The sequence below is a fragment of the Glandiceps talaboti genome, chromosome 5, assembly GCF_964340395.1.
Source record: "Glandiceps talaboti chromosome 5, keGlaTala1.1, whole genome shotgun sequence".
NCBI lineage: Eukaryota > Metazoa > Hemichordata > Enteropneusta > Spengelidae > Glandiceps > Glandiceps talaboti.
This window is the reverse complement of record NC_135553.1, coordinates 5,583,181-5,608,103: the sequence shown is the minus strand read 5'-3', so window position 1 is coordinate 5,608,103 and position 24,923 is coordinate 5,583,181. Positions and strand designations below refer to the sequence as shown.

General features: G+C 35.3%; 1 protein-coding gene across 1 annotated transcript in view; it reads right to left on the bottom strand.

The window, feature by feature from the left end:
- LOC144435031 (small G protein signaling modulator 3 homolog) overlaps positions 1 to 24,923 on the bottom strand; it is a 59,615-nt gene that overhangs the window by 3,396 nt on the left and 31,296 nt on the right. The window contains exons 13-20 of the mRNA XM_078123570.1: positions 23,531 to 23,661; positions 23,083 to 23,238; positions 22,403 to 22,457; positions 21,616 to 21,724; positions 20,920 to 21,013; positions 17,059 to 17,129; positions 3,702 to 3,836; positions 2,702 to 2,882 (exon numbers count right to left, since the gene is read on the bottom strand). Coding sequence (XP_077979696.1) covers positions 2,702 to 2,882; positions 3,702 to 3,836; positions 17,059 to 17,129; positions 20,920 to 21,013; positions 21,616 to 21,724; positions 22,403 to 22,457; positions 23,083 to 23,238; positions 23,531 to 23,661 — 932 coding nt within the window. The remainder of the gene's footprint in view (positions 1 to 2,701; positions 2,883 to 3,701; positions 3,837 to 17,058; positions 17,130 to 20,919; positions 21,014 to 21,615; positions 21,725 to 22,402; positions 22,458 to 23,082; positions 23,239 to 23,530; positions 23,662 to 24,923) is intronic.

The following is a 24,923-nucleotide window of genomic DNA, read 5'->3' as shown; positions in this document are numbered from 1 at the left end:
GATTTGATGTCTTGAATACAGAAAACAGATAATAAAATATATCACTGACATTTTTCAACAAATGAGATTTTCAACAAATGAGACTTTCAGAAATTCAACATATACAGTTTCTGAACATGGAACACAGATTTATTATGGTAAGTATATTAGAGTTTACGTTTATCAGGAAAATTCAAAGTTTAGAAATCATGAATATGGAACATGACTTTGTTGTGATGTTAAAATAGACTCTGTATATCAATGTTTACATTCATGAACTGTATCAACATGTGAGAAAATAAAAGTGATGGGTGTGTGTGTGTGTGTGTGTGTGTGTGTGTGTGTGTGTGTGTGTGTGTGTGTTAAACTACAGCATATTCAAAGATATGCACATTTGTGAGCTATATAGACAAACTAGTTATGTTGTATTTACAGGGTTTGAAATTCACTGTTTTATGAACGTTTCGATGCTACACGTGGTATCAAATCATCTCTTCTGTATGACTAGCTCAATGAGAAATCATGCATGAAACAAACGTTATTCATGCAAATGAGTAAACCCTCAACTGTTAGAATGATGTACACACTGTGTGTATAAGTAGCATCCTCAGCTGACAAATGTACCATATTTGGACATTATGTACCTGCCCCCAATATACACTAACTTGTTATTGGGCAGAATTCTGTGATCAATCAACAAAGACATGGTATGTAATGACTGTGTCAGCGATTTTGTTTGAATTTGATATTTTATCTCAGCTGATTCCTCATTGAGCTAGGCATGAGAAGAGTCACAGATAGCATGTGTTATTATGGTAGTGAGTATATACAGTACGATAAATGATGAACTGTTCAATTTGTTTTAGAGTGTGTTTGCTAAGGCTTGGAAACCATGGTAACAGAGACAGGTTGATCACAAAAATATCACACATATCTATATCTTTTACATTGTGCTGTAATTTTAGTTGGACCCTGGAAGAATACCTGTGGAACTTGGGCAGCTTTTACTTACTTTGTACCATCCTTACCATGAATAATAATTTGAATTCAATAAATCTTGCAGTTCAGAAACTTCAATGAATCAAACCCCAACAAGTAAGCCATCTTTAACATATAGCATTCTTGATTCAAAGTCACGGTTATGTCCCTGATCAATGTTAGAATTCAATCACAAGCTTTGAATTACTTGTATGGGGTCACAAGTATACCTATTACATTTCACAGTTCTTAACTTGCAATAACTGTTATGTGCATGTACAAGTCACTGATTTACAACTTGGGATAATTGGATGGTTTCTGTCTAACAAAGACCGTGATATTCAGCAAAACAATTAGGGTATAATTTACAGATTTATCTAAACATTGTGATATCAAGTACTCTGATAATGACAGTTTGAGGATTGAACAGATAAATGTGGTTGAAGTAAATGACAACACAATCACGCTAAATACACTCAATATTGGAACTATCTCCAAATACTGCTATAATTAGTAGTCTTATCACAACAGTTTTAGGATTTGACAGATAGATTTGGTTGAAATAAATGACAACACAACCACACTAAATACACTCAACTCTGGAACTATCTCCAAATACTGCTATAATTAGTAGTCTTATCACTACTAGCCAAGGATTTGACTCATTTTGTGGTTGGAATTAAGGCTATAAAATCACTCAGCTATTTGAGATTAATCCTTATATCGCTACAATTAGCAGCCTTATCATGAGTAGTTTCATACATTATCAGGTAACTGTTGTAATAAATAACACATAAAGCAATACAATCACACACAACTCAGTGAAATGAGGTGATATGGCCAACAACAAAAAAAGAATTGTTTCTGGTCAGGACAGTTTGTGTAAAGTGGTTTTTTATTTTTATTTTTTTTTGTTCTCAACAAACCTGTCACTCAATCTATTATGTGTGGCAGTTACTGTTCTTTTTTATTTAGTACTTTAGAGCAAGAGTGTATGTGGGGCAGATGTCATTTGCTTGTTCATGATTGGCTCTGCAGTTGTCTTCACTGAAGTAGGGAAGGTTATTTTTGTGTTTCCCCTGATCCACTCACTGCATGGGCTGGACAAACATGAAAGAAAAGAGACCGACACGACGGTATCTAAGTGATGCGCGTGCTGACCAGAAACAATTTTTTTTTTGGCCTAAGATAGATGGTATAGCCATTATGTCTGGTGTACAATTTAGGAAACATGTCTCAAGAACTTGAATATTGTCAGCTAACTTTAATAAAGGGGTGCAAACTGAGTTATCTATTTATTGAAGTATACTTAACCATTACTTGCAACCGACTGAACCCAGGTATCTCAGATACAACTTACAAATGATCCGATGGCGTAATTTTTATATGTTTAAAAAATGTGGAGGAAATCCTTATTATGCAATCAACTGTTCATAAAAAGCATTCATCGATATTAACATTTTTATTTATACTAGAATTGTTTGATGGAAAAACTCCAATTTGAATTTATCCCCCCCCCCCCCCCCCCCCCCCGATACTTTATTGTACCAGTGTTGAATTGAATTGTGGTGGTCTGTGCTCTGATGGTAGGCAAGGGCAAATGACCAACGAACACTCTGTTTACATGTGTCACTTGAAACCATTGAAAATGAAATGGTTGGTCAGTTTTACCAGAACTACAGTAGTCTATGCCATGAAATATGTGTAAACTAAACCACGGACGGTAATATTAAAAGGCCTTTACCTCTTTCCTTGGAAGTTCATAGTCTTGTGACAAGTTGAAAGCAAACTTGGAAAGTATTCGTAATTCACATTTGATTTGTACCCAGCCAGGGCTCCGGAGGAAGGATGAAGGGTAATACCATTTCTCTACAATAAATTCACTTGCACACAAACTTTCCAACCATAGATGTAGTACTTGTTCACTGTGAATGAAACACATGAAAATGATTGTTTATTGTAAAGTTAGAAAGTATATGACAGTACAACCATGACACAGGAGTACCTGTATGGTGTAGTACTCAATGTATTTGTACTAGTACTTGTGGTGACTTTCTGTGGCTGAGTTAAAATACAGCAGAAGACCCAGTAAGAATGAGTTCACATACCACACTAGCACTCACATGTCATGGGGTTCTGTTATTATTACACTCAAAGACAGCAACTTCTGGAAATATGTCTTTCTTCACATGATTTCATGGAATGATTGTGTGCTCATTTGCATAGATATGCAATAATGGTTTTGGTATTGCACTGCAGTGCAAACACAAACAGCATGTGTGCACACATCAATACAAGTCGTATCATTCAATAGTGCATAACAAAAACACATAACAATACCTACCTGTAGTTCTCTCTATTATAAAAATTTAGAGCACTAACTCACTGATATTTGTTCTGAAACTGCCTGCCTATATAATAATCAGCTCAGGGCCATATTATAATGCAGATATAATTTGGAGGATTTACCCAGTTTTCTTTTGAAAGGACCTTATCACTAACCAGAAATGTTGTACATGTACATCACTAATGCTCCAACATGGAGCTGCAATGTTATGTGCTATCTACTGTTCTGTCAATTCTAATCACTGTCATGTTTTTATCTGATTTTGCTATATGATGTATCCACAATATCATATAAAGTTTATCATAAGACATTACACAAGGTTCATGGTGTCATCATTTATCATTATATTATCTACTGATCCATCTCAGCTCTATTGATATTTGATAGTATAACTTACTTAAGTCCAGCACATATTAAAGATCTGAATTTGACATCCATCTGTGCATGTGCTACATCGTGTGTTAAATTTATAGACTGTACACATCTGTACAGTATTTCTTCTGGTGTTAGAACTTTCCCATCCTCATCTAACCTAGAAATAAACAAAGACAAAACAACATAATTAAAAAAATGTACAAAGTCAATATTACTGTATAAACTGATAACCTAGTTTTAATATTGCCAACGTAAATACAAAGAGCTGTTTTGTGGGCCGTATTCATAGGCTAAGACAATGGCTAAGAAAAACACTGTAGATACACATCATTCTCTTAAACCAGAGTTATTATTTCTACCACTACATTTTGGGAGGTTCATTAAGAACGTTGCCATAAAACAGCCTGTGGTTTGCGACGATGATACACATTGACATAGCTTATCCTTATTATATAAAGACCTATGAATCCTTCCCTAATATCAAAGACCCATGGATAAAAGTTTCTTGCTATCATATCAGTAGAGCCATACAAAAAAAAGAGGAGCATTCTTTCATACATGATCAAATTTTCTATAGCTCTGCTAAAAACCTGTTCTTTTTTCTCCCAAATTTTTCTCTTAACCCAACATGACCATGGACCATGAATGAAACCTTGAAACCCTTTCCCCGAGTTTCCCCTTCCCATATAGGAAATCCTGATACACAGTGCTGAGCCTTTATAATCATATTATCAAACTCAATCTGATTAAAATCCGATGTGGTGAAAGCGGTGGTGATCACCCGGAACAAAACAAATGGCACAAAGCCATGGAAATAGAGGTAAATAAAGATATCTTTCACCACATCAGATTTTAATCTGATTGATATCAAACTCATCTTTCAAGAAATTCATCTGAGAAAACATTTTTTATCTCATACATAGCTACATATACTACTCTGTAATGTACCGCCAGTATTTCACTGTACCTGGCAAATTCAACATCACTGTATATAAACCATTTCCTGTAGTGAAAATCAATTTGTGGAATTCAATCCCAATAGACTATTGTACTTTGATGCTATCCCATGGAGAACTAAACCTACAAAATGTGTGTTTATCTTTCAAATGCTTCACCATATCTATAACTTGGTTTTGAATTTGGATCCTGAAATCAATTTCACTATAGTGGTGTAAAACTAGTCTAGAGGCTTGGCTATTTTGTTTGACAATGTTTATTCACTTTAATTTGGGCAAACAATATTGTTGAGCCAGATAGCCAAGTCTCTAGGCTAGTGGTGTACTTGATGTGGAGTTTATAGCAGAGCTTAGTCATTCAACTATAACATGTACTTTACAATAACAAAGGCAGGTTACAGTATACAACAAAAGTCTATAAATAAATCAGAATAACTTTCACAGCTACTGTAACTTTTAATGATGACGTTCAACTTTTTTTTAAAGACTAATCTTATAAAATGTCTGCTAGTATTTTATTTACTGTGATTGCCTCAAACCAAGTGTGTTTTTCATCAAGTCATTATTCCGGATATTGATTTGTAATCTGTCTCTATTTTGAACTGTTTAATGTGCTATGTAAGTGTGGACAGGAAGGGGACCGTATCAGATGGTATATTTGACAAGGAGTACTGCTTAGTTAGTCAATGATCCGGACTGGAAGTCTAAAACCTTATGACGGCTACACAGGTGTCCACTTTTACTACTGCTGTGTTGACCTTAACCGGAATACCAAGTGAACTTTCCTTTGAGAAAAGGAAATGATATTTCCAGCCTCTGTCACTTTCCATCAGTGAGATTGATGGAGACCAAAAATAGTTTGAATTAGGAAAGCAGGAAACTTTTGGTATCAGTTACAGCTTCTCTACAAGATGACCTTCTTGAACATTGAGAAGACAGGAAATGGAATAACTGAATTGACCAAACTTTATTGTTCAAAATAGTGGGCATTGACTGGCATCTAAGATTGGAACCAGGTACAACACCTGTTGTTAGGACTGACATCCAAACCACAAAATAAACACAGCAAAGCAAGACAGCGACACTGTCATAATATTGACTTTACTCTCCCTCTATCCATTCATCTATTTATTTTACTGACACCATGCTACATTGCTACTGAAACAAGTGATTATTACCGGAAAGTAAACTACTAAATATTTCCAAACACATGATCCGTACACATTCAAAACCAGAAGAAAAGAAAGCAGGGAGGGGTTGGTTATTTGATAGTTAGAGTAATTTGGTAGAGCTGCTTGTTTAATAGGCAGTGTTTTTCAGATGAATTGGTTCTCAATAACACGCCTAGCATCAGGGTGAGGAAAGGTATGTAGTATAGTAGAGATGGGTCACTAGAAATCAAGAGGACCACGTGCTGTTCTTTATACACCACATAGAATTGCCCTGGGTAGAATAGCTTGATTCCATTCACTGCCTGTCAATATACCCTCTACATGTGGCCAAAACGGTGTCCCCTTGTAACTTTTCCTAAGATGCATTGGTATTGTTGACATGACAAAAGTCTTATGTCTTATTGTATCTCATTGTAATCTGCAGTGAAAGGGGCTTTACAACACCTACAGATATTTTCAGTATCCTAACATTACTATTTCACTCTGCAAACATTATTTCTGTTCTATTTTTGGTACCAGAATGCTTCTATAGAATCACACCATATTTTCAAAGTGAGACAAAGTTGGCTTTAAAGAAAGGTGACTCATGCATGACTCTAACAAACAACAGAATGTTACCCAGAGAGCTCTCGCCCCCTCTCTTTCTCCCTCTTTCTGACTGACTGTCTGTCTGTCTGTCTGTCTGTCGAGCTATCTAACTATCTGTCTGTCTGTCTATGTTGGATTGTCATGACCTTCTTTACTAAATCTAATGTTTCATACAGAGAGCTACCGAAATACACACATACTACTAAAATGAAACATTTTCATTATCCAATATTCAGTCAAACTGAAAAAAAACTGCAACATTTGTCTTTGTGTCAATCTCATTTCATCCTCATTTTAATAGTATTGATGGAAAGACATGAGGTATAAGATAGCATATATTTCAAGTGTGTTGTGATTCATGTGATGTATTAATTTAGTTCTAACAGTTGAATAAATTATATAAGCCTGGTCTATTGTCAAACTATAGAGAAGTAATTGGGGAAAGGGAAATGAGCTACATGACAAGATTAAAATCTAACACCAACAGAAACTGAGTCCTATTTGATTACCACCAGTACATTCATTTAGTTTATGGTACAAATGCCATCACATACTATACTACAGTAGTAGCAATCAATGGCAGTATGACTTGACCAAAAAGATTACACAGCCACTGCTTTGATTTGATTTGAGGCAGTTTCTGGATTATCAAAGTTGTTTCAAAACAATTCATAAAAGTGTACAATCCACTACATAGTGTAGTCTGGAACAGATAATAGCCTGTAGAAAAGTAGTCAGCTCTGGAAAATTTTGTTTCCCCAAAATGTTGCAACAAACAGCTGTAGGGCAGTACGTCAAACTAAAAGTGATTTCATATTTTGAAAACATAATTGTTTGTTGGTTTGTTTATTGTTCTCTCCATGGAATAATCAGTACTGTGGTTTTGTTTGTTGCTTAAATTGTTCTCCCAAATACTACTTGTACAACCATTAACTGTATAGTGGGGAATATGTAAATCTATACTTGCAACTTTGCCAATGTTTTGTGTTCAACTACTCTACTCGTAGAACTCTCACGCTTTGAGCACAGATTTTTTTTTTTTTTTGCAAAAAGCACAACAAAACAGAGCATTCACAAGAGGTGAAGGTGATTGTAGGCAAAAGTTGACAGTAATTAGCAGAGTCAGGATAACAGTCCATGGATCAATGATGTCCTAGATACACCAAGTACAAAGGTAAAGAATGAATTAATAATGGTGATGGGCTACTTTGGTCAAGGCTCCCAATGTCAATGAAGACAGTAGCACAGATAATGTTTATTCATGATTTCCAAGTACCTCTTTTGTTTGTATTGTTTACACATCGCTAGACAAGTTTTCCCAGGGTATCATCGACTGACATGTCCTACATTTAATGACAACAGATAACATCTCTACTAGAACTCTTTCCATGTCCATTGATTAGAACTTGGGTATTTTACAAAACAGACACAAAGACAAAAAAAAAAGGCAAAAGAGACAGGGCCCCTGGTTACAGTTTGACAAAGGGGTAATGGCTCAAAACGTGTCAATGAAAACAAAGAAACTAATGACAACAGGTACCATCATCAAAACAATACAAGAACATCACTTGTCATTATATCTGTGGTTTCCTTTGTATATAGTACAATATATATAATAATTAAATCACTTTGTTTATTGGTACAATCAGTACAACAATTTGTCTATCATTTATGTTAAAATCTATACATAATATGACATTCATAAAAAATTTGGTTATTTTTGTTCGTCTATTCACATATGAACAGACATGCTCCAAGTGATTAAATATTGATTTACATCAACTTTGAAAACTTCAGACGCACAAAATCAAAATGATTAATGAGCACTGAAGTTGTATTTGTTCTTGTACAAGATTATTTGAATAAAACATGGTCTGATATTTGTAGTTCAACTGGACTAGTTTCTTGGTAAAGATCTCATTCTAGAAAATTGTTGAAAAAACCCCAAAACGTGAGAAAGAGTATATCATAGGCACACAGAGACTATTTTATTTTAGTATGCCTATATTGAAGGGGAATACAAATATACAGAGTGTATAAAACACTAAAATACATGATACATAGAAATAGAACATGTACGTGATATGATATTAGATACCTGGGTATAAGATCTGTTGACAACCAATGCTGTTTTTCTGTATAGTCACTATGAGTCACCCCGGGATACAACGCTGCTAATAGGAACTCTTCAATTGCTTTTTCCAACTATTGTCATCTTAACGCTAAACAATTTAGTTTGTGGTGATGGTGGTGGTAAAGAATGCGATTTCTACAGACAATCAGTTGGCCCCTCCTTCAGTTCAGCACTGGCCCTCCCCTTTGTGAGCTTCAAGCATGTAAATACCGACTACCAGCTGACAATAAGCAGTTCTGGGCACGTGGGTGACAAGGGAGAACATTGGTTCCCATGTACCAGCAACCCAAATCCAATTTTTTAATTATCTTGGCCAAGTTCCAATATCCACTCCACTGAACTCATTAGGAAATGTATATATATAAATTCATCTGGGATGGACCTTTTGACCGAAAAGTTTTATTTTCCAGAAATTCAAACCGATGTTCTTTTTCAGGTTTTTCTTTGGCTTTCAAATCATGTTACTAGGCCAGTGATAATTTTACAGTGTTTGGATCTTTCAACAAACGACTGTTTTCAGGGTTGTCATACTTCGGAAGTTGTTCGTGTGAATGACAAACATTCTTGAAAACAAAAACAGTTGATTAAAAGCTGGTGTTGATGGTGAAAGCTAAGAAGCCATAGTCACTAGTATTTCAATGAGACTCCAATGAGCCCTACTTCTGTGACAGTAAAGCTTTGATCTTTCACATGACCTCTCTCTCCCTACTCACCCACACAACACTGCCATGTTATTCACATGCTCCTGATTATTGACTCTCAATTCACTCATTCTCTGTCCTTTCATCAATTCACTCACTTTACAATTCACAACATCAATAACAAAGATGATGAAATTGGTCAACTGAGGTGACGTCATTTCAAAGCATATAATCCAAAATTTTATCTCCGATCTTCTACTTTAATATCATTATTTCCTTTTGACTCTTGATTCACTCATTCTCTCTCCTCTCTGATCAATTCACTCACTTTACGATTCACAACATCAAGGTCAAGATGACGAAATTGGCTCATTACAATGACATAATTTCAAACGATTATAAAATTTAGAACTTTATCTCGGATATTCCATTTTAATATCAAAATTTTTAACAACTCTACTCACTGTAAAAAATACTACTTTTCATGCTATATTGGGTAAACTAAGAAGGAAAACTGACATATTAGACAAGTGAGTTGTTGACATGAAATGTCCACTACTTCAAAATAACACTCTTTTACTTAGGAATGTCGTGTTTTTTAATATAAGATATCATTTTTCACTGAAAACAGTAGAAGCCTCTCCTGATATACATTAACTATAACAACAAGTCTATTGATGAATTCTTTAAAGTGAATTTTTGTTATATCAATAACATTCAGATAGCAACATGCAAGTAAACAAAACTTCCCTAAAAATTAATATATACTGAGTGTCCGAAATACTTCACTGTTCACTACATAGTCTATAGTATAACAAGTCTAATCCCTATATATACTAAGATCATCTCGACCATCTCCACCATATAGTCAAATGGGTTTCTCTACTACAACATTCTGATCTTACCACTGATAGCATCGTTAGTATGCTATTGGAGCGTTGATATAAACGTGACGATGTTATCGCATCCTCATTTCACTTATTTTCAAAGTGGGGTATTGACATCTTCCTTTAATGAATTTTTATAGCGAAGAAACAGTTTTTTTTTTATTTCTCTATCTTATACTTTGCTTTCTCCAAATTCAGAAGTTTTCGATGAGTTTGTAGCAAACTGAACAAAAGAAACCAATTACAACTGCCTGTCAGTGTGTGTTGGATTACAACTGACATGCACTGTTCGCCCTTCCCCAGCAGGAGATTTAGCTAGATTTTCATTAGAATTTGTCCGTTTGTCTACACGTGGAGAGAAAGAGATCACAGAAATTGAAAACAACTACATGTATAGTAACTAGACTATCTATAACTGGTATACTCCTTTGTTTCAACTACAATATGGAGTTGTTGCCATGGAAATAAACAAGGCAATTACATTTTTCCAAACAAGTTGGTCTCTGACTAATATTAATAAAACAATGCTGTCAGAAAAATATTAAAATTGGGTGAAAATATAGTTTTCACTTTTAATAAGGTTTTATTTCAAACTCCACTTTTACTTCAGCTTAATATTCTTAACATAATATTGACAACAAACTGGTACTTACAAGGAGCAAGTGGTGACAGAAGACTTTAGTTTTTATACAACACTAAATCAGACTTTGAATGGTAAAGATCAGCAGCTAAAGGATTTACAAAACAATCCAACAAAAAGGGTTCAACTGAAGTATGGCAATCCTATTTACTTGAGAAAGCTGATTTCTTTTTCTGATAATTAAAGCCAATACACACAATGACAGGTACAACCTACTAGGTTGCCATAGTCTTTACTTGTCAGAGGAAGAGTCTGTGAAATTGGAATATTTTGTTGGTTGTTGGTAAATTTGAAGTACTTTTAAGGAGAAAGACTAACATAGACTTGTTTACACCACACATGGATTAACAGTGGGCCAAATTACACAGTACTATTTATAAACTAGTCGGAAGTCTATAAATAGCCTTTCTTTTGTCAATAAAGGTGATCCAACTTTGATGGAATTATACTGCCTTCATCTAATTGTTATTGAATCTGGTGATAAGATTAAGGAAGCGGTTCAAATAGTAGAAAAGCACGCCTTTCGATCAACAGGGTAGATTTGAATGAGGGTGAGGAATGAATCCACATCAATGAAAAGGTCAAGGATAGGAGTATTTCTCACATCTGTTTTTTACTGTCAGGGGTGTTTATAGACGGTGGTTTTACTAGAGCATGACAGGATCACCTGGATTTCTAGATTGTGAATAACATGTGGATTTTACTTGTACCTGAAGGCTGATAGTAGGATTGAGAAAGGGTCTAAGTGTTACATCCACAAGGTTATAACAGACATCGTTACAAATTGACAATAAACAAGATACAGAAAGTAAATCTGCATATAAACATACATAAGATGACAAAACCATTTCAAAAAAAAATCAATCTAGAATGTAAACACTGCATTATACGGGAAGGACAGGTCTATCTTCTCTGGGTTTCAAGAGAGGTAAAATCACACTGGGTTGCCTTGGGAAAGGACTGTAACTTCCTTATAAATATGCATGAACTGTAAGGTTTAGTGAGCAAGAAGACTGCAGAATGGCTAATTTGTATGATCATCTACCAACAAACCTAGTAAACACAAAGACAACAATCTGAAATGACAAATTTGGTTTTAGACATCACCTAACCTCCTAGGGTGGTGTTCAAGTCCATAATCCATTGAAGTATGACATCACAGTACATGAAAAGACTCTACTTGGACTTAAGGTCTGGAGTCCTCAAACGGATGTGCTGGTTTTTGGGCTGCTGGTCAAATGTACAATCCATCTTAAATGCTGAGAATTGCATCATCAATTGGGACCAGAGTTGGTCTAAATGCCTTCACACTCAAACGATAGTCTAAAGTAAACCCTAATTCTGACTTCAACCACTGGACTAACCTGGCTTAACTCTGGGCTGACTTTACATTCACACTAATGTTTTTTCAAGTTGGCTTAAAGACCAGGGTTTCAATCCCAGGTTCTTGCATTAGTGTTATCTTATCAATACAGACATGACAATTGCATAGTATTACATTTTGTTGTGGAACAACTTTTTTTATACACTGTAGCTTTGCCAGATGACTGTTTTAAAATGTTATCCTAATCCGAACACCTGAGTCAACTCTTCATTGCCTTGAAGTGTCCAGCATGAACTCCCTGAGGGACGATCGCACAATGTCACACAAGTTCAATAAGCAAACTCCATTCATTTAGGAGGGGAGGGGGTCTGGTGTCAGTGCGATTGCTGAACTTCATTTTCACACTTCTAACCAAAATTTTGACGGAAAACTTGCATTCCTTAAATGATAACAGCTTTTGTATTTACTACTGAGATGTTGATAAGTTGATTAAAATTTACTTCTAATGTGAGATATGGTGCTGGGTTTCTGATACTATTTTAATATGTTTACAATCATATTTTTACATTACATCAATCATAGTGGTGAGACTGCTACAAGTTTTCATCATAGTTTACATCATATATAAATGTTTTGATGCTGCACGCACTTGTGAACGTTCGTTTCGGGGAGGGGGGTTTCGACCGAAACGAATGATGTTGTTTGTTGAGCGTGTACGACATTGTGCGATCCTCCCTAAAAGAGTATGTCCAGAAATAGCACTGACTACATTGTGGTCTTTCAATGCATTGGTTTACATTATCTATTATCAAAGATGACGGATGTGCCATACATGTCATTTCAACCTTGACTAGTTAGTAGGAAAACACCCTTTTTTCTCACTAAAAATGATTCTTTGGATATCTGAAGTGTTTGCAACATAATGACCACGGTGATGTAAACTAGGCGGGGGTACATATAGTATAAAGTACAGCATGAATGGGAAAACAGGATGTTTGGATGCAACAAATGTATGATGTTTTCTTTCGTTAATCAAACTCCAAACCCATAACACCTGTGCGTTGATTGTTTCGGATGAGAAAAATACTTTTCTTGTTACTAAATTTGCATCTAAAGCATTTCGAAAGTTCAAACTCATTTCATTGAAATGACAAAGTGCAGACAAAGATGATGGTAACTTGTATTTTGTTTGATACTTTTAAGATGTCTTTTATCACCAGCTTCCTAAATTTCCTGTGGAACGAAATAGCAAACTTTATAAATCTAACAGAAATTGATGCTAGATTGTGAGCTGGTTTTATCAAATTCAAAGCAAAATGGTGAAAGTTCAGACAAAATTGATTACATAGTAATATTTTACATTTCAATAAATGCTGGATACCAAAACTGTTAAGATTATCACTACTGCCTGATATTTCTGTAGAACAAAATAGCAAACACGTAATAAAAATCAATGCTAGATTCTGTTTTTATTGTGTTACTGTATAGTTATGTTCGTGAAGTCATGGAAATGTAACAAGCCTAAACTTCACAGGGGATAGAGGAGGGAGGCATGTAACCAAAACTTATCAAGACAAATGAGTCAGTCAGTCAAACCTAGGAACAAGTGGACTTTATTCACGCTATCAAATATTGCCACATTTATGACAGCAAAGTTTTGATGACTATTCTGGATCTGACGTCATTTCAAAACTGAATCCCAAACTTCCTCATAGACCAGGATGTTAACATTTATTTTAAAAAAACAGAACCAAGATGAGATCATACTGAAACCAAACTATTTTTCATGACTTTATTTGTTTGGATTTGTTGTTTTACATTATAGGACACAAATATTTTATTGAAATTATGGCATGATATGACAAATAACCCAAAATGCCAGCTTTTACATCATTACTTTTTTGGACCAGGGACATTTTGTTTTAGTCTTTTACCTTGTGTTTGTAATACACATAAGATTATGTCCACTGGAATTCAAAATATTCAATGACAACCCAAAACTGTTATCAAACTTGATTTGTTTGTGTAATAATACTTACGTTGGCCTCTTGTCTAGTTTTGTCTCTTTTCTTTAAATTCAAAATTTATTCTTATCATAAAGTTGTTTTTCAGACTTTCTCCTGTATTTTTATTCATAACATTTTGGAACAAACAATCAATGTTTTGAAAGTTAATATTTTCCTTCTTACAGCAACACCTACGGATGTGGGTCAGGTGGTATAATGAAAGACTTCCTGTAGGGGAGGAGTTTTGAAACTTGTGATCATGCTGTGTTTGGAAGTATGTCACTGGGTGTAAACCATGAATTGCTCCACCTCCTGATTTAGCCAATCAAAACCAGACATTGATGCTCCTAGGATCCATGTGTAGAGGGGGTAAAATCTCACAGAAACTGTTAGGTCTTATGATCAACTGAAGTTCCAAGTGTACTTTGATAGAATAGTTGGCAAACCCACAACTTAAGACCAAGAAATCTCAGGATAGAATACCTGGTAGTTGCCAAAACCATCCTGAGACCAATACAAGAGATCTCGGGGACAGAATAGTTGACAAAACTACAACTTGATAAGCAACAGATCTTAGCAATAAGCTGGGTATCATAAAGCACTAAAAGTGCTAAATCATAGATATACACAGACAGACTTGATTTATGACGTGTATCTAAATTCCTACAAATACTCTTATTATGATTAAATATCAAATACATCTGTAAACAATATGTAATGTTTATAAAGGAATTATGTTGCCAATTTTTATCAGAAAGGTGATGTATGGAGTACACATCCTCCAAGTACACACTATGATAACAAAATAAATAATACTGTTTTTCTAATGATAATACCGGTAATCTATGACAAAGGGACCATGTAATCAAGGTTAGTAGTAGAAAGGTGATGTATGGAGTCTTACATGTTATCTTGTAAGTGGTTTCTGCTTCATTTTGACACTGCTTCAAGCCATTACTCATAAGGGATTATATTCCAACGCACTCTCAACCTTGCCAGTATGAGGCCAAGAATGACAAAGTTCACACTTGTTTACACAGAAAACTGGATATTTCACAACATAGCCATATTACAGCAAATTTTTAATAATGTACAGACATGTGGACAAGTTCACTGTTCATATTTATTAAGTTTAATGATGTATGGGTCTATACTAAATCCAATACCTGTGGATTGCCTTCAAAACTCATCAATTTAATGTACTTATATCAACAACTTTGACAGATGCTTGACATACATGTAACATGTATGTGTGTGTGTGTGTATGTGCGTGTGTATGTGTGTATGTATGTATGTATGTATGTATGTATGTATGTATGTATGTATGTATGTATGTATGTATGTATATATGTGAGTGTGTGAACATGTGTGTATGTGAATTACTATGTATGTGTGTACGTGTATATGTATGTGTGAGTGTGTTTGTGCTAGTGGGTTGCATGTGTGTGTGTATGTATGTATGTATGTATGTATGTATGTATGTATGTATGTATGTATGTATGTAATACTATGTATGTATGTATCTATGTATCTATGTTGTAATATGAACGTGTGTATATACATCTGTCTGCCTGGATGGATGAATGAATTACCTCATAAACTAAATTTTACTAGTGGATTTCTCCAACTGAAATATCTGTGTATTCTCTAAAGTCATTATTGTTATCTCAACTGTCAGCCAGCTAACCCCAACACTTCAAATTACTTCTTATCAAAGTTTTGGAGACTCTGAGACGCTCAGCAGACTTTGTATGAATCATTGTGTGATTTGCTAAACTGAGATTGAATTCAGTATAGTGAATTGGTGGATGGCAAAAAGTCACTACTGTTATCTCAGTTGTAACTCCATTGAACTCTAACAACTCAAATGTCTTTATTTCATAGGCCTACTTGCAGCGACAGTTGACAAGCTAAATACAAACTTGATTTTCTTGTGATTTTGTATGATCATCTGACATGCATATTAAGAATGAGAAAGAGATATTTGCGGACTTGCTATCACTGCCAGAAGATCACAAATCTCAAAGTTCCATTATCATACCCCCATGTTCTCCTGTCTTGTTTTGAAAGATTTATTTTCTTACTGGTTTACTGATATCTCAGAGGCAGTGTCAATCAACTTGGGTGGATTCTGAAGTTTAATATCATTATCTCTGCCAAATTGCTACCCTCCAAATCTAACCCTATCAATCTGAACTTCACAACTCAATGTCATCACTGTGCAAGAAAGAAAACTTAATGTTTATTTACTTTCTTTAAATGTCAAAAAAACACCCCAAATTGTTTTTTCATCTTTTATTTTGGGATTATGCCATGACCTACTTGGTCAGTTAAACATCGCCTTGCTCTTTTCAAGAATTCAAACAGTTATGTAGGTTCCTTGTCAGTTACATAATTACTTTGAACTTTTCAAGAATTCTAAAGGCTAGAAGAACTACAAGAATGCTGCATAAATAACACATGACATGCTTTACGTGACTGAGCCAGAATACATGCTGTTTTCCTGAGAGTATCATTCCAATAATAATACAACCACACAAACAACAATGATTAATCAGACAGTTTTGAAAATATGTATGTAACAAACTGACTTAAACAGGAAAGCCACTCCAGGAAATAAACATATTTTCACGACGTTTGAGTTCTGGAGAGTCATGTCATGGTTTTACATTACCTACATATACACAAAATTTCAGAGAAACATCAGGTTGAAATTGTCCCCAATTTGGGGATCTTTGCTTTGTAAGCCACATTGCCTCATGACATTTTCACTGAAGGGTATTGAAGGTTATGAGTATTCATTGTTCAATCATTGCATACACATTCTGCTAAACTCCCATCAGGCAATGTGGTCCACAGCATAGATCCCCAAATGGGGACAACTGCAACTTGATATTTCTCTGAAATTCCATGTATATATAGGTGATGTAAAACAATGACATGACTCTCAAGAACTTATCGTTGAAATGAAAATGTCTTTATTTCCTGGAGAAGCACTCCACTCTAAAGGTAGCAATGACAAAACACGTACCTGTATGTTTTACATAGCACCAATCTGGAATACACTGAATCAAAGTCTCTCTCTACCTCCTTGGCTGCAGCCTGAAATATTATCCAAACAAACACAAAATTAACAAAAACTTAACATAAAATGTCCTCGGTCAAAAAAAAGAGGAAAACTAGCTAGTGTAAAGTAAACAATTTTAACAAACTAAACAATGTGCTGAAACTGAAATATCTTAATCCTGCCAAGGTCTCGGATTACTTCTATCTTGTTAGAAGAGAAATAGGGATTTCATCGGATCAGTCTTTTGTTCAGAACCAACTTTTTATGCCAGACAACTGTTTTTCACACCCAAACATTAATCCTTATCTAGACTCTGGCCTTAAAGTTTGACATCCTTTTCTTCACCAAATACCAATCCTTTTGTAATTAGGAAGGACTTTTTACTTTCTTAATGTCATCATTGAAAGTACATTAATTGGCATATATTTTCACTGCCATAGTAGCTATGAAGTAAATGGTGACCCTTGAGCGATATAGTTGTGTAACATATTAAGATCTTTAGGTTTTCAGTGAACCATACTCAACACAGAGTATCCTGTAACAGCATTCGCAAAATACTTAACAATTGACAAAACGATATCCTTGCAATTTGAAGGAGTTTTTTCACTGAGCTATGCTGCGGGCTGGTGAATGACCTCGCCAGGTGAAAATATTGACAGTGAAAGAGAGTAGAAATGGTGTGATTTTTCAAGAGTAAATGGCAGTAGCTTGGTTGATTTATTCAGGTGTTACTATCTCCTGACTGTAGTGTAGGGTATTTATGTAAGAATACACATTCTGACATGTTACACATGACTGAGTGAAATCACATTTTACACAATGTACTAATAACACAGAAAGGATGTTTGCTCTGTGCACTCTTATAGCTTGTCTATTTGTTGAAAAACAAAAGAACTTTCCAGTGTTTTCTTTAACCCTTTATCTACTTGACAGGTGTGATGACTATCCTCTCTTTACCTGACTAACACCAAAAAATTGTTCTCTTTAGTGTCTAGAATTTGTCATGCGAGTGTGACAGTATTTTGTACTTTGTACTTTATGGACTATGACATGAAAAAGGCATTCTGCCAAAACTGTTGACAAGACAGTTGACTGTGTGGATATTAAAACCTTAATACTGCATTCAAAGGAGTACCGCTTTCTGAAAAGAGACCCCAGAATGTTTGAAAAGAAAGTTTACTACAAAACACTGAACAGCTGATTTTTAAATATGTTCAAAAACTTTTTTTGAGGATTCAAACAATAATATTACAGAGAATTGCATCTTGCAGTTATTGGAGTACCTGATTAGATATTGAGTTAACATGGAAAATGTAACAAATGTTGAGACAGTTCATCTCAACTTTAAACTTGTTGAAAAACGTATTGGGTTTAACAAAAATATTAGACAGCAATGGGCACCTCATATGTGAGGGAATTGGTGATTTTAAGACTTCTCTTTTAGATCATTCTGTATTGAATTCTAACATCATTATTACAGGTACAATAGAGAGAAATTGCAACTTGCATGCATCAAAACAGCTGAACATCAGACCGGTTCAAAAACTGTTGTGAGCCAAGAATTGAATTTCAGAATTAAGGGAGCATTATCTGTTGTAACTGGTGCTTTCAACTTAGGGCAAATCTCACAGCATCTTTAACAACAGATGATATCATTTACCGAAGATGCTTGAATCATCCAAGTTTTCCATCAAAGTCCTTGCTATTTCTATGACAGCAAGCTGTCCCTTTCATGTATTGATTTGCTAGCTCTCCCCACACACAATCAATAATCTCAAAAAAACATCAGCTTGTTTTCTGTCAGTCTCTCAATGTCCTGCGATTAGCTCTCTTTAATTCTGCTTATTCTGGAGGTAAAGCTATACTTGTTATTACACTGAGTACACTGGGGTGGGCGGGGAACCATCACAAGGTCACCATTGATTTGTTTCATTTCCAATCAATGCCTATACAGATTACACTATTTGGACAAGCTATTAGATTTGGGGATTACCATTACACTACTTTATAGACTTCCTAGTCACGTACAATGATGTAACCGGAACCAGGTCAAATCTTTGTCAGTTTTTAGGGCTGGTACCAACACCACAACATTGTAGACCAAGTAATACAGGTTTATGCCTTATCAGGACATTATCATCAAAATTTCTGAAAGTCTAAGGACTAAATTAATGGTTATAGTGTTCAGACACATCATGACATGTGAATATTAACAGGATTACAAGCCCCATCAGTTATTTAAAGAATCATGTTTCAAAATAATCTATATTAAACAATGAATATTATTCCAACATGAAACTTTAATCACTGGATGTTTACAGAATACACATGATCCTCCTTCACACTATCTATATATCTCCCTCCCATCACTCACTTCCCCTCTCTCTTGCCACTAAATCCTCTATCTTTGTTCATCACCTCCTACCATTACGTCCTATTGGATTTTGGTGCTATACAAATTCTTTTGCTTGATTCCTCTGGGAGGCTAACTTGCTCCCTACCCCCTCCCTTCCCCATGGAAGCTAACTCCAGATTCAATACAAAATCTCTCTCCTACTCATCATTTGCTTCCCCTCCCCTTGCCACATTTTTCTCACCCCCCCCCCCACATTCCCAATCTTTGACCACATATCATCTCCTCACCCCTTCCCCTCCTCAGAAAGACTAACTTCAGTACTGACACAAATGACAATCTATCATAACTGTACATGCCAACAAAACTCCTCTAAGCAATCATTAAAGTTAAGTTGTCCTGAGTTGAATGAATCATTTTTCTGTGTTGCTAATACTCAAACATGAACTGAGATCAGTATCTCTCCCCCATCGGATTCACAAAACTTCCAGTTACATGTATATATACACACAGAACAATGGCATGAAGGATCCAGGTATCAACTGTGTTGATGCAGTTTAGGAGTCAACACACTTTACTAGAGTACATAGCCTGGCCTCAAGTCAACTATATTATGTATGTTTTCCTTGTACACTTGTGTAAATTTGATGTTAAGTACAAGGCACTTGGGCTTAAAAGTGAAAGTGTCACAAGCACATATTATGTATGGCATAAAACAATACAGGTCTTGTATTTGAATGGCGTCACAAGTATGATCACTTGCCCTCATGGATTTGCAAATGAGTTATGAAGGTAGTAAAAGTGAAGGCCTCCATTGTTCCTGTTTGTTCTCCTCTAGTGAACACATGGAACCAACAACTTATTAAATTTGTAATCGGGTCATTAAGAAACTAACTACTTTATGGTAAAGGTCTAGTGACCCTGGTTCTGACTGTTGGTTTGTCACCTTATGTTCCCATCCTGCAGTTACCAAAATTTAGGTCACCATGAACATGTTTACCTATCTTGTTAGTGTCAGTCAACAATTTCACTATGGTTCCCATGGAAATATTTCATTCTTTTGCAGTATAATTGCATTGTTTGAATTTTTCCTGCATGACTCATATATTTTGGAATCATACATCCCTGAATCTTTGAGGTGAAAAATGATGTTTTTTATTACTTTACCTAGTGAACAGCATTTACCATAGACACTGGATCAATAATTCAACTTGTTTACAGAACTTCTACAGATGAGACATTTAGACCTACATGGACAGTGCCCTCAACGTTTGATTTCAAAAATCTTTTGTTTCTATTTAACTTTTTCCTCTTCACTGCATTATACTGCCCTCACACAGTATTTAATGAATTTAAGCAGAAATACTCATGTCAGTTCTCAACATAAACACAATATTCAATCACGTAATTAAATAGGGCAATATGTCAGTAAGATGAAGAATGTGATAAGTATGATATGACAGATTCCTTACCTCTTCAATGAATAGCCAAGGATGACAAGGTGCACCAAGGAAGTTGGGTCGCCTCAGACCATGTTCAAAAACTGATTTTAAAGCTGGTGCCAAACTGTATTGAAAGAAAGTGATAATAATCAAATTCATACAAGTTTATTTATAGTGTGCTTATCCTCTGGAGAGCTCCAAATACTAAGAATTATTACCTCTGAGTCTGACACAGATCTCTAGCGAAACTACGGCCCTTTATGCTACGTCATCTCCCTGGAGAGCATGCAATCCATTGCAGCCTCTATAAGCGCATAGGATTCAAGCATTCACATTGCAACCTCTATCCTACAAGGTCCCCAATTATACAGCTGGGTTGACTGATGCACAGTCATGGTTCAAATCTTGCCCAAGGACTGCAGCCGTTCAGAAACAAACAGCAGCGACGAAGCTCTAAACTGCAATCTGCAGATTCCAAGCCAGCCACAAGCCACACTAACCATTCAACCATCCTGACTCCAAATACAGGATTTATACACTGGTGGTCCTATATCAAATCTTGTGATATACACAGTTATCTTACCTTTATCTATACTTAGAGTACTGGTATAAAACATCATTGGTGTTACTACTTTATAGCTACTGTATTATTTACAGCTTTAGCACATTTCAGTTTTTGTTATTCTGTTTTTACAGTTTACTCCTCGAGATCAACCAAATACTTACACTCCACGGACTAGATCTGTAATGGTTTCTGTAACGGTATCATCTCCTGCCGTTGTATACTGTTTACTACGTTCATCTAATACTTCTACAAACTTGGCAGGAAACCAACCTGAAAACAGACCAATATTCAAATTAATATTCTTTAGTTCATTCCTGACATTCCAATGTCTTTCCTTGTGATACTCATTGTCTTCGCAATTATTAACATTTTAAGAATGCCTTCCCTGTATAATCATCATATCAGTTACACACATATACACAAACATTAATTAAGTTACACCATGTGCAACCCATGTTGTACACATTCAGACAAAAAAATACAGGATTGACACCCTGGTAGTTCACTTGACAAAAAATGTACATCTATGTCAATGGTTCTGTAGTGCTCAACATTTCATACAAATCAAAATATTCAGAATTGCCAATTTTTTCTTAAATCAAGTTTGCCAGGTATAATTGCAAAACTTTTCTTTATTCTGCCACGAGATACTTGTGAAATAAAGGTTCTATATCTATTTATCTTCAACTCATTATCACAAAGCCCCTTAAGTTATTCATATTTCCTCAACTCAAATGATGAAAAAAGTTGAGGAATAATATATAATACTAGTAATCTACATGACAGATAACTTCACATGTTGTACACTCTTGTCCAAATAATAGGTCACACACAGATTAAGGTTTCATCCTGAACTGAAATCTCTTTTGAATACTGTGTCTAGTTATCTGCAAGTCCCTGTACAACATTAAACATATAAACTATCCTTCATTTTGCAAACCAACATACCTCTAAGTCCATTAAGTTCTCCTACCCAGCAATGTTCATCTTTTTGAGATATAATCTGCAAGGAATTATAAACGTGTGATTTCAATGTTTCAAAATTTACAACTCATGCAAGAAGCAAGTATTTCAGAAGCCTTAGCATTAAGTATTACATCCTTGGAGATGCCTGAATTTTTGTTGTTGCAGCTAAAGAAATATTGGTTGGAACTTTATCTTGGGTACAGAACTGATAAAATTATGTGTTTAAATCCTTATTTGAAGAATTGTAGGTAGATATACACTAAGATGGAATACTGTGACAAACCCCCAATGACACGTTAGTGCACGTGTGTGTACTTGGGGTATCTTCACAAGTGCTTGCAGTGTTCTCTGCACCTGCACTTTCACAAGCATAGCAACTGAAAGTGCAGCAGAAAACACTGCAAGCAGGAGTGCAAAAACCCCCCAGCACCCACACTGGAACTCATGCGACATGGGATTCTGTTATTATTACATATGTGTAGCTGAAATGGCAAATTTCCTTAAAAACAACACTAAGCAACCATGTACTTTTGTGTAGAACTAACAATCGCGTCATCATTTGCATGCAGGTATACAATAATATTTTGGGTACTGCACTGCAGTGAAAATACCACTAGTATGTATGTACATTGGGTATCAGTAATCTCATATGTAACACTTACTGTAATAATATCATTTTTTCTAAATCCTAATTCATCATCATCGTGTCTTTCAAAGTCTAGGAGTGCTTTGGCCCTTCGTTTCCGATGCCTTGTCACACTCACAAAGTTTTCATGATCCCTCTGGTGACTTTCTAGTGAATAGTCTGGTTGTAAACTCTGTAATCACAGAAAAATAACATGTAAGGTAAGAAAACACACTGATAACAGTTTCTCTGGTGACTTTCTAGTGAATAGTCTGGTTGTAAACTCTGCAATCACAGAAAAATAACATGTAAGGTAAGAAAACACACTGATAACAGTTTCTCTGGTGACTTTCTAGTGAATAGTCTGGTTGTAAACTCTGCAATCACAGAAAAATAACATGTAAGGTAAGAAAACACACTGATAAAAGTCTCTCTGGTACATACATAATGATAAATGGTACAGAACAATGTTCTAAGATACTTACAATTTTGGCATTCTTGGGGTCTATAGACTGGAAATGTCTTCCTACTTGTAATATGGCTTCTCTAAGATCTGACACTAATTCTGTTTGTCGGATATTTTTAGCTTTTAAGTCTTCTGCTTTTTCATCTTGACCTGTCCAATAAATATGACAATGGTAAGTCAGTTTTTAGTAAGCTAACACAGAAAAAAATTAAGACTACTTTTACAACATGTCAACGAATGAAGTAATGAATGGACATTGATGTAAGTATGCACACAGTAGGGCAGAATCTCTAATAGCAGGTTTCCATCAAGTGGCTGCCCATTCAACCTCATTCAGTGTTTACACTATCTTGAGTACAACATAAACCCTACATGAAAGAGATGTGTTTCTTTAGGTATTAACAGGGGATATCACTTGCAATCACAAATATATGTTACTGTTCTCAATTTTGTCCAGGATCTATAATTACAAGGTTATTATATCCACACCATGAATTTCAAGGCACCACTATCATCCACTTGTGTAATCTACCACATTGAACAACAAGAGTTTCATTTTGCAGTTATATCAGGTAGCTTGACTTCCTATGTAGCTGCAACTACACTATGTTTTCAATCAGACAACCAACAATATATTCACTGAAAATACTAAAAATACTGTACCAATAATCAGACACTGTACTTGTTAATAAGGGGGTTGGTTATGTCCATAAGTAGTAAAGCATCAGGTTGAAACCTAGTCTAGCTGCTAGACCTTAGATGTTCTTCGATAGAATACAACACATGACCGAACATCACTACTCTCACTGCGAACTTTGTTCGCCTAACGTCTAGCAGCCCGAACATCTCGCAGCAAGACTAGTTGAAACCATGATTGCAGAGGGGCACTGATTTTTGAGTGTGGACCCAAAAATCAGTTTGAGTGTACCATATTATGTGTACAGGTACATAATACCGTTAACCACAATACTGTTCAGGTTGTACGATATTATGAATAAGTTATTACATCTAACAAAACAGTTTCAGAATAGGTTCCAGTTATAGAGCTAAGTGTTGTCACATGGTAGCATTATCTCATTCACAGGATGATTTAGTGCAAGTAATTTATGTCAAAATGATAACATGACATAAATATGAAATTTACAAAACATGGCAACCTTCACCCCCCATCACACACCCCATTGAGTAACTATGGTAACACTATTGACAGACTGGGCAATGATTCATCGAATATCATATCGAATCTCAATTTCCAGAATGTGGAAATGGATTCATGCAATCAAGGATGAATAGAATCATCACACAAACAAGATGATAAATATATTGATGTGGCATCCTGATTCTAATATAGTTGCTGACTGTAATACACAAAATACAATAGGGATGAAATAAGCATTTTCGCAAGCAAGAGA